The sequence below is a fragment of the Galeopterus variegatus genome, unplaced genomic scaffold (assembly GCF_000696425.1).
Source record: "Galeopterus variegatus unplaced genomic scaffold, G_variegatus-3.0.2 Scaffold463, whole genome shotgun sequence".
Classification (NCBI taxonomy): Eukaryota; Metazoa; Chordata; class Mammalia; order Dermoptera; family Cynocephalidae; genus Galeopterus; species Galeopterus variegatus.
Window position 1 is genome coordinate 505,731 of NW_007726574.1, and position 13,814 is coordinate 519,544.

Consider the following 13,814-nt stretch of genomic DNA (forward strand, 5'->3'; position numbering starts at 1 on the left):
TAGAAAATATTATTAAGTCTTTAATAAAATCTTTAACAAAAATCTTAAATAAATTTTATTCTTATGATGATGTAGTGATTAGACTATTAGCATTTTGCTGAATTTTATATATATTTTTCCCAAAAAACTTTTGTGGTATCTTCCAGATATCCATGATTGATGCTATTCCTACACTTATAAATGCAATTAAAATGATCTATAGCATCTCTCATTACTATAACACCTCTGAGAAAATCACGTCTCTGTTTGTAAAGGTAAGTGCAGAGTCTAGAGTTTATGGTCACTTATATTCTTTTTGCCACTGGTCAATTTTTTGATAATTAAAAATGACCACATTAGCATAGTCCAATGTCCATGTAACTTAAAATTTTAAAAAAGTTTAGTCTACCAACAGAGGTAAAATTAAGTTTTTTTGAGAGACTGATTCTAGCAAATCAAAAAGCGTTATTTCCCAAAGTAATCATTAAAATAAGTATTTTGTTTTTATATAATAAAGATGAAAAAAGATTCTTTTTGGAATTTCTTTGCCTATATTATTTAGCACCTCAGTTATTCCTATTTGGTAAATTTTAATTAAGAAAAACTTCATTTAACTGGCTATCTCCTGTTTCATATTTTTTATGCCACTGTTCCAAATTTATTTGATGCCACAGTTGTTTACTTGGTGTTGTTAGACCAGTAACCATGGTAATAAAATCCACTTGCAACTTTCCAGTAATCTATAAAGCAATTATAATGATTCTGCCAAAAACCATAATGATGTTTAAACCTTTTGTCCTAACTTGTAAGTGTTTATGGTAAGCACTGTTGCTAGTCTCATTTTGAATAGTCTCTAAGAAGTAAATGACTTTTTTATTATCAGGGCAAAAATTTTAAATGTTGAATTAAAATAAAGGAATTTTTGACCCATCAAGACTTGTGTTCGGGAAACTAATGCAGTAGGAGGTGTAAATCTTCCTGGAAATAGAGACATCCAGCCTTAAAAGCTTGATGGGAAACTTTTTTTCCTTCTGCTCTCGTGTGAGCAGTTCAGGTGGAAAGAGGAATGTCCACAAAATCCTTCCTCAATATCTTCACATTTTAAAACTATATGTTATAGTCAGGGGGATATTCCCTGGGTAAATGAGACAAAGTCAATTTATGTTATTAATCTAGATTTCATGCATATTATTTGCAAAACCATTAAGAATAAAATTGTAAAACCGTCATTTATCCAGTTATCGAAAAACTTTTATTATGGAAATTTTGAAGCAAGTACGCAGGGAGAGAGTGTTGTATACCGAATCACCCAGATTCAGCAACTATCAGCATATGGCTGATCTTATTTCTCCTACACCTCTACCTCTTGCACTGCAAATCCCAGGCATCATATCCCAAGCATACAGTAAAGTCATTTAATGTTCTTTTTTACTTTATTTTTGAAAAATTAAGAAGTTTGTGAAAAGAAGGTTGGAGAGATGAATAAAATACTAGCAGTTTCATGTATTAGCTTTATTTACTCTTCTCTCTGTGGCCTTCTTTTGACATTTTCACTGAAGATCCTAGCAGCATGAAAAATCAGGGTGGGTAGCACTTTACATGTGTGTATAAACTGTGGGTTAGATGTCAGAGCAGGCTACCTAAAAAGATCCGGGAAACTCACATCACTTTTAGGTAGGGAATTGAATCCCTCCTTGGTTGGTTAAGACATTCATTCTGCATGAATTCTGGCCTGAATTGCTGATTTTCTATAGTGTTTCCAATTCTGTGATTTCACAAATGATTTTGACTTTATCAAAAGGTCAGGGTTTGATCATAGTTGTGGTGGAAACAAGTAAACCTGAAGCTCAAGTTCACAGATTGCAAACTCTGAGAGGTACAAGAGTTAAGAATCACATGTAGCTGTTTTATGTACTTAACATCATTTAACTGGAAAATTCCAGGTGACAAATCAGATGATATCTGCATGTAAAGCCTACATAACCAACAATGGAACTGCTTCCGTCTGGAACCAGCCGCAGGATGTTGTTGTAGAAAAAATATTATCTGCAATTAAACTTAAGCAGGTAATGGTCAGCTTAGTAATACATTTAGATGTTTTGCTATTTTTATGTTATTTTTGCTGAGACCATCATAAGTCATTTAGCAGTTATCATGTTATTGGTTGCTTAAAAAGAACAACCATTCTTTGTGGTTAAGAAAATGGAGTGCCAATAAACCTTTCCAGAAAATTTATTCACTTATTCTACCGTCATTGGGAGTCTATTATGTCCCAGTACCACACTGTATTAGCCAGTTATCTCTTGCTTAGAATATCAGAAACTGAGTAATTTATAATGGAAACAAAATTTATTTCTTATAGTCTTGGAGGCTGGGAAGTCCACGGTCCAGGGAACACATCTGGTGAGGGCCTTCACATGGAGAGAACGGACTGAGCAGAAGAGCTAACCTGCTCACTAGCTCCCCTTTTAAAGCCATCAGAACCACACCTATTACTCCATGAATGGATCAATCCATCCCCAAGAGCACAGTCCTCACTATCTAATCACCTCTTAAAGGCCCAGCCTTTCAAATACCATCATAGGATTCCTACTCTTCTTAATACTGTTACAATGGAGATCAAGTTTCTGGTACATGAACTTTTGGGGGACGCATTTGACACATGGAGATAGAAATATGTCTAAGATGAGGTAGTTTCCCTTAAGCATCTTATAGATGAACGGGGAGAAAGACGTAGAGTGATGCTGTTATCAAAACAGTGGAATCAAGGTGGGAAACCTGTACCTTTGAACTACATCATGAATAACCAAGAGTTTGCTAAATTGGAGGATGGGAAAAGATGGTATTCCAGGCTGATGGATGAGTAAATGCAGAGGCACGAAGCTGTGAAAAGGCTGGCAAATTCCATCTGACTTTGCTGTCGCCTTCCTTAAGAAAATAAAGTTGATACCTTTGTTATGTTTCCTTTCTTATATTTGGGTTTTCATTGTAAGGAATACCAGCACTGCTTTCACGAGACAAAACAAAAGCTTAAACAAAATCCGAAGGAGAAACAATTTGAATTTAGTGAGATGTATATTTTTGGAAAATTTGAAACTTTTCACCGACGCCTTGCCAAGATAATAGACATCTTTACAACCTTGAAGACATACTCAGTCCTGCAAGATTCTAAAATCGAAGGGCTGGAAGACATGGTTACTAAATACCAGGTATTGTAGTTTAAAATGATATTTGCTACCATTATTTGTAACTAAGCTTTAATATTTTATGCAAATAACTGCACTTAGGAAGATTCAGATCACCAGTCTATAATGTAAATTATAATCTCATGGTCTTTTAACAATAAGAAAATTAGATTTATTTGAGAATTGTGGAATGATGCTAACGTGTTCTTTACAGGTGTGTGGTTATAAGAACGATTTCCCAATAGTCTAAAATTAATCACCATTAGGAAAAAGTATTTTCCTTAGTAGCACAAGAAAAATGTTTCAATATAACATTAATTAATTAATTCATGTAAAGAAATATTCAATGAAGGATATCCTGTATATCAGGTACTACCTGATACCACGTTCTGAGTGGTATTGGATTATTCTGCATTTAAGCATATTATTTGAACAGATGTTAAAAAACATAAAGGACCGGATTTAATTTTAGCTCTAACATCGCTAGTTATTTTGATTTTTAACTGCTTTCTTTTATGATGGTATCTGTGTGACTAATCTTAGTTTTGAGAGCTTGTTTGGAGGTTTTGGCACAGCTACTTGTATACCATTAACTGAAGAATGGTCCTTTCCTTTATTAGAGAAAGCCATCTTCTTTCACCAAGTGCGCAGCTTCAGGATGGTAGTACATGGAACCTTGGGGGAGGAAAAGGACACCTGTCTAGCTAGCTAGATCAGCCGAATCAACCGTGGTGATTGATGGGGTGACATGTCGCAGCCAGATCGCCCTCCCTCCTAATCTTTGTTTTGGAAGTGGGCACAGTTTAAAGATTAAAATAAAGAAAAACAATTTACAAACAAAACGTGTTTAAAAATTTTAAAGTGGATGTAGTCAATGTTTTCTTGTTTGAAGACAGTGACACTAAAACAAATAATTTCTTTTTGTACTTGAATTTGAAAAGAATCATATAATTTACTGTCACATGTAAATTTTTGTACTCTAATAATTTATGCCAATATAAGAAATCTTTTTCATTTCCTGAGTACACCAGGTTTTGGGAGAGAAAAAGAAAATACCTTTGTATAGCGGGAAACATTTGAAATGTGCCGTGTGCAATCTGAAAGGTTAATAATCTCCACTTTGAAAGTAACAGTTTTTCAAGACAAAGAGAATATACCCATTTATTTTTCAGTTTAGAATCTAATGGTTTCATATTAGAGCGTACGGAGCATATTTCAAAGTTTATTTTTGAATAAGTTACACTGAACATCTAAATGTGGGTAAGAAGTCTGTTCTAACCTGATAAAAATACTGCGAAATTGATTTGAAAATTCAAAATGAAATACTGGTTAAAATGAAGGTAGTGAGGGGCCAGCCCGGTGGCGCACTGCGCTAGTGCACCGCTTGGGAAGCACGGAGGCGCTCCCGCTGAGGGTTCGGATCCCACATACAGACCGGTTCCCGCTCACTGGCTGAGCGAGGCGCGGGGGCAACACCGAGGGTTGCAATCCCGTTGCCGGTCCCGGTCCGGTACGGGGGTGACACTGAGGGTTGGAATCTGTTGCTGGACACGGAAAAAAAAAAAATGAAGGTAGTGAGATAAAATGTAGATGGTGCAGGAAAGTGTAAAGTGAGCATTTCCTGGATCAGCAGAAATGTCAGCAGCTCACGATGGCGTCCCCGGGAATGAATCTCATGCTCTTTGCTTGGCAGTCAAGGCTCTGTCCACCCCTCCAGCCTCCTTTCCTGCTCCTCAGATCCTACCTCTGTATCAACTGGTTGCTTCCTCTTTGGCTTCCAGATCTTGATGCAAATGACTCTCTCCGTGAAGTCTTCCTCAAACTCTGTTCCACCTCAATCGCCCTGTCCACACTGCTCATTTCACCACTGCCTGAAACTCTCACCTTCATGATCTGTTACTTACATGTATTACGTAAGTGTGTGAATTACTTGATGCAGGGACATTTGTTTCTTCTGTTCATTCCTGTATTTCAGAATTTACTGGCACATAAAAGTGTGCAATAGGTATCTGTCAAGTAAACGATTAAGTAGATTGAGATTGATTAGTGATTTAAAGGTCACAATTAACCATTTCATTTATCTTAATACTCCAAAGTAATCATTAAATCTAATCATAGAGCAGGATTTCCTCAGATCCCCAAATCTTTTAAATTACTATGTTAAAAAGTAGTCATGTAGCTTTTCCATACCTTTTAAAGACCTTGTGTATGTGTATGCATATATACACACAAACCTTAAATAGAACAAATTTTGTACTTATACAACATGAAAGAGTAGGGTCTTTTAACTAGTGAACTTGACCCAAGAAGTTATGTAGTTTATACCCTATATTTGAACTGATGTTTGAATGGAAATGACTTTGAAGAGGAGATCATGGAAGGAGACCCAATATTCTTCATAAAAATTATATGCCTCGGTCAACATTGTGGACACCTCAGTTTGAGAATGGCTTAGTGCCTGGTTAAGAATGAGCACAGAGCATTATAGCTCATTATTCAGAGCAAACACAACTTCTGATAATAGTATTTTCCGGGAGGTGAACTGCCTAATTTATACTTTGGAAGTCACAGACTGCAGCTTTGCAAAGCAGTAGGAAGCAATTAATTCTAGAGAGTTTTTAAGTGGTAGTTTGTGGCTTGACATTTTATTTAAGACATCTGAGGCCTGGAAAATAGTATTTCATCTGTAAGGTATTACAACGTAATTATTTTCTTTCTATGTTGTTTATGTTCTTTGAAAGCCTTATGTGTTTCCTGAGAAGATTTAAACTTTTCAACAAAAAATATTTTAGTACATTCTACTCCGGGCTTCTTTTTTATTTTTTCAGATGTGATTAACAAGAAATTTTTTAGACAACATCTCTTATAAATTTCAGCTGTGGTTTTTATTTTATATTTTTCTTCAAAAATACATAAAACCTCATAAAAATGCTTTCCGAGTGAGTGATTTCTTTGAATGTAGTATGGCAACATTATACTGCCTGTAAAATAATGAACACTAAGCAATGTGAGTAATTAAAGAAATAAGCTCCCTTTAAACTGATTTTTTGGGAATGATCGTACAGGTTCTACATGGTAGGGTCACATTTTGTTAAGTAATGCAAGGATATTAAAATATTGTCTTATTTCTTTCATAATATTTCAGGGCATTGTTGCAGCCATAAAGAAAAAGGAATATAATTTCTTAGACCAGCGGAAAATGGATTTTGACCAGGATTATGAAGAGTTTTGCAAGCAGACTAATGACCTTCATGTAGGTTGTATAATAAAATCCCATTGACAGTTGCCTGTTTATTTTTTCCTCTCTGTATAATGCTGTTTATCATTATGCATTTTGAAGGGAGAAGTGTCTTCATCATGGAGGTGATGGTTAGCAACCTCAGCCTGCATATTTTGTGATTTCAGATTAATAGTTGAAGGCTCTTTTTCATAGATTAAAGGGTCATAAATATAGCTTTGGATAATGATTTGTAATCACAGACTTCTGCATGTCTTCTGTCTTAGTTCTTAGAAAATTAACTTTCATCTGCTGTTGAAACATTATGGCATTATTAGATTGTGGACATTTATTTCCACTTGTTTGTCACTCTATAGCAATGATTATGACTAGAGGTAGCTTAAGCAAGTAGTCAGCGATGTCTGGCAGATCCCAAAGGCAGGAGTTCAGCTGGCCTTAAAAATGCAGCCCCTTTCTTCTCCACCCCCTGCAATCCCCTCCCCTAGTTCACGCCAGACCAGCCATTCCCCGTGAGCAGCAAATGGTCATCATCAGTTTCTGGGGACATATCTCAGGACCAACCTCAGCTCCAGATTCCTGGGGAAGGGGTGGCTTGGCCAGTTCTAGTTGGGTGCCAAGCCCTGGACGTATCAACAGTGGGATCGTGTAGTAAACGCAGGGGGGATGAGACCCACAGGGGTGGTTAGGAATGTTTATCAGCAAAGGGAAGTCAGGGAGAGGAGGATGGGAAGACAACCCATAGGTGTCTACCATAATTAGTCTGTAGTCTTTTTAAATCCCAATGAGCTGCAGATGTGCATCTTTCTGATTATAAGAGGAAAATGGCCATTCTATTCCTTCTTTCCAAGAATTATTGATTTGAACTAAATTTGTATACTTCAAGGTAAAGAGTTCTGAGGCATCTTGGAGGAGTGAGTCAGTGGTAGAAGGAATCATAACAAAGCTAGCTAATTCTATGTGCCAGGCACTGTTCTAAGCACTTTCTATGTATTAATTCATTTAATAATCACAATAATCTTGTAAAGCAGATACTTTATTCCTCTCATTTTGCAGAGGAGGAAACTGTGCCCTAGTAAGGTTAAGTGACTTCCCAAAGTCACAGAGATAGTAAGTGGTGGAGTTGGGTTTAAACCCAGGCATTCTGGCTTTAGAATTTAAGTTTCTAACCATTAAGGTATATGACATATTTCATTTGATTAGAAGATAGAGTGCCTCTAATGTCAGCAATGATCTCTTTTGGGTGCTGATTTAGACATAAAGACAGTAGATCTTGATCTCTTTTTGTTGGAAATTGATGGACGGTGGCAGATACCGATTCTACGCTCTATGGTTAGTATCCATTTGTCAGGTCTTTCTTTATGTTTCCACACCGATTTCTGATTACAATATACTTCATTAGCTCACACGTGGAATACAGGTAGAGGGTGAACACCTGGGGGACAGGGATCATGATTATTCCTCTTTGTTAATAAGAAGATGCAGATTTATTGCAATGACACAAGCATTTAATGTACAACAAGTACGTATTAGTCTTCTGTGCTGTCAGTTATGAATACAGAAATAAATCAAGTAGATTTGCTCCCAGACAGGAGGCAGACTGTGATATGACTGAAATGTAAGTTCATGTATGTTAGAACACAGTGATGAATATAGCACTAAAAAAAGGGCAAATAGGGACTAAAAACCACTAGTTATAAAAGAATAATACTCTGATATCATGCCAGAAAGTGAGGATTCAAAGATAAAAAGACATAATCCAAATCCTACAGGAACTTACAGAGAAGACAGGCATGCAGAACATTACACAGAATCTGATCATTGCTACAACCTGTATGATGGTGTATTAGTCCATTTCTTTTGCTTATAACAAAATGCCTGGAACTGGGTACTTTGTAAGAAAGTGAAATTTATTGCTTACAGTTTGGAGGCTGGGAAGTCCAAAATCCAGGAAACACATCTGGTGAGGGTCTTCTTTGGTGGTGGCTTTACAGCAATGCAGGGGTATCCCATGGCAGAAAATGGCAGAGCAGAGAGAGCAGAGAGATAGTTCCTCAAGCTCCCTCCTTTGAAAACCCTTGGAACCATGCCCCTGACCACCATTTTTGATCTATTCACTACTGCATGGTCCTACAATCCAATCACCTCTTCAAAGCCCCACCTTTCAATTACCATTGTAGGATTTCTTGCCCTCAACAGTTGCAGTGGGGATTAAGCTTCTAATATGTGAACTTTGGGGACACAATTCAATCAATGCACAGCAGATAGGATGTGAATCTAGGAAACAATGATCCCATACTTTTCCTTGGCTAGGTTAGGAAAGGCTTCAGAGAGAAGGCGATTCTTGATCTAGAATATTTGTGTTCTCCAAATAAATGGAGTGGGAATGAACGGGGTAGCTGGGCCTTTTCAAACCTGTGCCCACTTCTTATAGCACTAAGAATAAAATTTTATAAATGTTCTATAGCCTGGATTTTAAGCATCAAAAATTATTCATCTTGTCTTCCATCTCAAAAGTGGTCTATTTCTGTGTTTGGTTTCCTGACAAGTTTTCCTTTGACTTCTTTATTCCTTTCCCCATTATCTTTCTTTGAACTAATCATTCTACATTCTCTCCTTCAAATACTCACCCAATCTCACGAATTCAGCCCTTGTCTCTATAAAACCAGGGCAAAAATATTTTCCCAAGACTCTGGATGGAGGGAGTGAGGGTTGGAGAGTCTTGGAGACAGGCATGGAGAGGCTCATTCACTACGGTGTCTTCAGTGAAAGACTTGGGGGTCTGGTCTCCACAAGTGATTTGGATCAGGCTGTGTCCAGGGCTCCACTGTCAAGGGGATCAGAGCCTGGAATCCTGTCTAGATTTAGGGTTCATGCTAGTACTAACAGGTCAAAGAGGGACAATGTGTTGGAACCAAGTGGGCCATTGGAAGTCTAGAAACGTACTGATTCCAGAAAGTAAAGTAAGGCTTTAGTAAAGGACAGACCATTTAGGTGGCAAGCTGAGTTCAAAACTGGTGAGATCTGAGACCTTAGAAGTAATAGGAAGACTAGCATGAAGATTCCGTAGCCCAATCCCAAAAGATTGTAAGAATGGACCTAAGGTTCAGAGACAAACGTGCCATACAGCATAATGGTTAAAAACTTAGATTCTAAAGCCAGACTGCCCGGGTTTAACCCCAGCTCTACCACTTATTATCTCTGTGACTTTGGGAAGTCACTTAACCTTACTGGGGCACAGTTTCCTCCTCTACAAAGTGAGAGGAATAAAAGTTCTGCTTTACAGGATTATCGTGATTAATGAATTAATACATAGAAAGTGCTCAGAACAGTGCATGGCACATAGAATGAGCTAGATTTACTATGATTCCTTCTACCACTGACTCACTCCTCCAAAGATGCCTCAGAACTCTTTTTACCTTGAAGTATACAAATTTAGTTTAAATCAATAATTCTGGGAATGAAGGAATAGAATGGTCTTAAACGTTCGTAAAGAACTCAGCCTGGGCTTTTGTGAAGTCAGAGCTCAGAAAAACAAGGAAAACCAGCTACAGATGAGAGGGCTCAGTAGGGATTTGCTGGTGCCTGGAGGAAAGGGGGGGAGCAGAAAGATTATAAATGCTCTAGTTCTGCATAGTTTATACATAGAGATTTTTCATGTAGTAAAATCATTTAGATGTTTATTTAGGTAGGCTAACTGCACTATTCTTTAATGCAGGACCATTTTTTTGATCTGAGGATGTGATCTTTGTGCAAGAAATAATATCATTTCCAAAAACACGAATACTTTCAGTAGAAGTAGTGGCAAGTATTGAGGACAAGGACATGTTGTAACAGGCGTACAGATCCTTCAGCTGTGGGACTTTGCTGAATGGGGCGGGGAGCATTGCGGCTTGAGCCCAGATACCTCTTTCACCTCAAGTGGCAGTATTTCCAGCGGTGACCTGGATGCTGCCATCTGGTTATCTTGCCAAACTACTTCTGACCTAACATTGTCAAAAACCAAGCCCATTTAGGTACTAGTTCTTACTGCATAGTAAACTGGTTTCCCCATTTTAATACTGCATCAATTAATGGTCCCTTTAAATTTGTAGAGGCTCAAAACTTCTGTCTTGTAAGTTCAGAAAAAAGGATTGATTGGGACCTTACCTTGAAGAATAAAATGGAAAATAAATAGTAAAATGATAAAATAATTTTTCTGCATTTTATTTAACCAAATTTAGATTTTAATTACAACACTGTACTAAATCTTGTGCTTAGTTTTTTGGTACAATTTTTTTTGAGGAAGGCCAGAATTGCATCATAGTGTAACATATGTGAGGTTCTCAGGACAACCCATAAAGGTCACTTTGGAAAATATGTTTGAGAGCTTTATGAAAGAGTTGTCTTAGAACTTTGTGCTGTTTGGCTCATGTTCATAAAGCCTGTGCCCTGACCTAACTGCTGAAGTGTTTCACCTTTATTTTCCCTTAGTAATTTTACAGTTTCGGGTCTTATACCTATGTCTTTAATCCATTTTGAGTTGATTTTAGTAAAAAGACAATTTTTAAAAGCAGTTTTAGGTTCACAGCAAAATGGAAAGAAAGGTTCAAAGACTTACCATATACCCCCTGTTCCTGGCTCCACTCCCCACAATGTATAGCCTCCCCAATTATCAGCATCCCTCAGCAGAGTGGTACATTTGTTACAATTGGTGAACCTATATTGACATGTCATTATTACCCAAAGCTCATAGTTTGCATTAGGGTTCAATCTTGGTGTTGTACATTCTATGGGTTTGGACAAATGTATGATCACATGTATTTATCATTATAGCATCATGCAAAATATGGTATCTTCACTGCCCTAAAAGTCCTCCCTTCCTTGGCAACCACTATCTTTTTAGTGTCCTAACCCCTGGCAACCACTGATTTTTTTCCTGTCTCCATAGTTTTGCCTTTTCTAGAATGTTATATAGTTGTATACATACAACAGGTAGCCTTTTCAGATTGGCTTATTTCATTTGGTAATATGCATTTATGTTTCCTCCATGTCTTTTCATGGCTCAATAGCTCATATCTTTTTAGTGCTGAATAATGTTTCACTATTTAGTTATGATGTACCACAGTTTATTTATTCATTCACCTACTGAAAGACATCTCGGTAGCTTCCAAGTTTTGGCGACTGTGAATAAGACTACTATAAACATCTGTGCAGATTTTTGTGTGAACATAAGTTTTTAACTCCTTTGGGTTAATATCAAGGAGCATGATTGTTGGATTGTATAGTAAGTATTTTTAGTCTTGTAAGAAACCACCAAACTGTCTTCCAGCGTGGCTGTACCATTTCGCATTCCCACCAGCAATGAATTAGAGTAGAGTTCCTGTTGCTCCAAATCCTTGCCAGCATTTGGTGTTTCCAGTATTCTGGGTTTTGGCCATTCTAATAGGTGTAGTGGTATATTAGACATTTTTGATATTCTTGATCTGTTGGTTTCTAAGAATCTACAACTAAATTAGCTTGCTTTATATATTTTGATTCAATAGGTTGGCTGCTTACAGGCTCAAAACTGTTATATCTGCCAGGGAAGTTCCCGTTAACACTGAAGTGACCATATATACCTCCAAGGGTGCTATAGCATATGGTTGGAATATATATAAATATATGTGTATATATATTATAGCTGAGACTCTCCTCTAATTGTGAGTTTAAACCACTTACAATGACTGATTTCTAGTATAGTTAGAATTATTTCTAAAATCTATTTTAAGATTTTATTTAGTGAGCTTTTTTTCTTTGACTCCTTTTGTTTTTCCTTTTTATATTTTGTTCATTAAATTTTTATTATTTCCTTCCTTCCTCTTCTACTGGTTTGGGGTGCCTCTCTTTATATTTCTAGTGGTTTGAGCATATATCCCTGACTTAAAGTTTAAAATTAATTGATATTTCTATCCACCTTTTATTTCAGCACTATTGTTGTTTTGCATTTAAATTTTACCTTGCTTTTTTTTTTTTTTTCCTTTTTGGTGTCTGGCAACTGATCACAACCCTTAGTGTCGCGCCCGCACCTCGCTCAGCCAGTGAGCGGGAACCGGTCTGTATGTGGGATCCGAACCCTCGGCGGGAGCGCCGCTGCGCTCCCAAGCGGCGCACTGTAGCAGCGCGCCACCAGGCCGGCCCCTTACCTTGCTTTTAAACTTTCCAAACTTCTTGTTATTTAGATTTACCAACATGTTTCCCAGCATGTTTACAGATTTCTTTCTTTTTTTTTTGTTTTTTTCCGTGTCCGGCAACGGATCGCAACCCTCAGTGTTGCCCCCGTACCGGACCGGGGACCGGCAACGGGATCGCAACCCTCGGCGTTGCCCCCGCGCCTCGCTCAGCCAGTGAGTGGGAACCGGTCCGCATGTGGGATCCGAACCCTCGGGCGGGAGCGCCGCCACGCTTCCCAAGCGGTGCACTTATCCAGTGCGCCACCGGGCCGGCCCCTACAGATTTCTTTCTTACTATTAGATCTTGCAGTCCTCTCCCTCTTTTTTGAGTTTATTATCATTTTTAAAAAGGTATGTTCTTTAGTGGTTATTTCAACAAGTCTGTTAATGGTACAGTCTTTAGTCTTTGCCCCCAAATGCCTAAACATTTCTCGATTTTGAATGTTGGTCTGATTTTACATGCAATTTTAGTTTGGAAGTTATTTTCTTTCAGCACTTAGAAGATCTTTTTCTCATTGACTTTTGGTATCTATTGTTCTCAATGAGGTATTTGTTATCAGATAGTTATTTCTTTATAGATCATTGGCTTTATACTCTCTCCGATTGTTTTTAACATTATTTTTCTTTTTATCTTTAGCATCTCTGTGTGAGTTTTAGGTGTGATTTTTTTTTCATTTTTCTTCTTCACAATTTGGTGTGCTTCCTCTATTTGAAGATTTAAGTCTTTTTTTTTTAATTGTAGAAAATTTTTGTCCATTATCATTTGAAATACTTTAGGTGCTTCTTCCAGGATTTCCAAAAGATTTATGTTAGACCTTCTTTTTCTGTCTTCTATCTCTGTTAACCTTTTTTTTTGTATTTTCCATTTCTTTAATTCTCTACTACATTTTGGGTGATTTCTTTCAGAATTTTATTGCAGTTCATTAATTTTCTTTTTAGGTATATAATTTGCATCCATTGTATTTTGAATTGTATTGATTTTCTCCTTTATATGTATGTTTTGTTTTTAAAAATCTGAGTGCTCTTATTTTATACTGTCCTTTTTTATGGTTTCTGCTTCTTCTTTACTCTAATAATCTTAAACACACTTATTTTATAGTCTCTTTCAGACTGTTCTACTGTCTGTAGTACTTGAGTGTTAATTCTGTTAGGGCATTCTGCTTTTTCTCACTCAAAGATCATTTCTTCATTTGGTATTTTAAAATTTTTTCTGAGCTTATCTTC

The 13,814-nt window shown here is 37.1% G+C and overlaps 1 protein-coding gene across 1 annotated transcript in view; it reads left to right on the forward strand.

Annotated features, from left to right (window-relative positions):
* DNAH5 (dynein, axonemal, heavy chain 5) overlaps positions 1-13,814 on the forward strand; it is a gene marked incomplete at its 3' end in the record, with an annotated part of 181,984 nt that overhangs the window by 38,239 nt on the left and 129,931 nt on the right. Inside the window, exons 10-13 of the mRNA XM_008569081.1 lie at positions 147-254; positions 1,923-2,045; positions 2,973-3,188; positions 6,310-6,417. Of these exons, the coding sequence (XP_008567303.1) occupies positions 147-254; positions 1,923-2,045; positions 2,973-3,188; positions 6,310-6,417 (555 nt within the window). The remainder of the gene's footprint in view (positions 1-146; positions 255-1,922; positions 2,046-2,972; positions 3,189-6,309; positions 6,418-13,814) is intronic.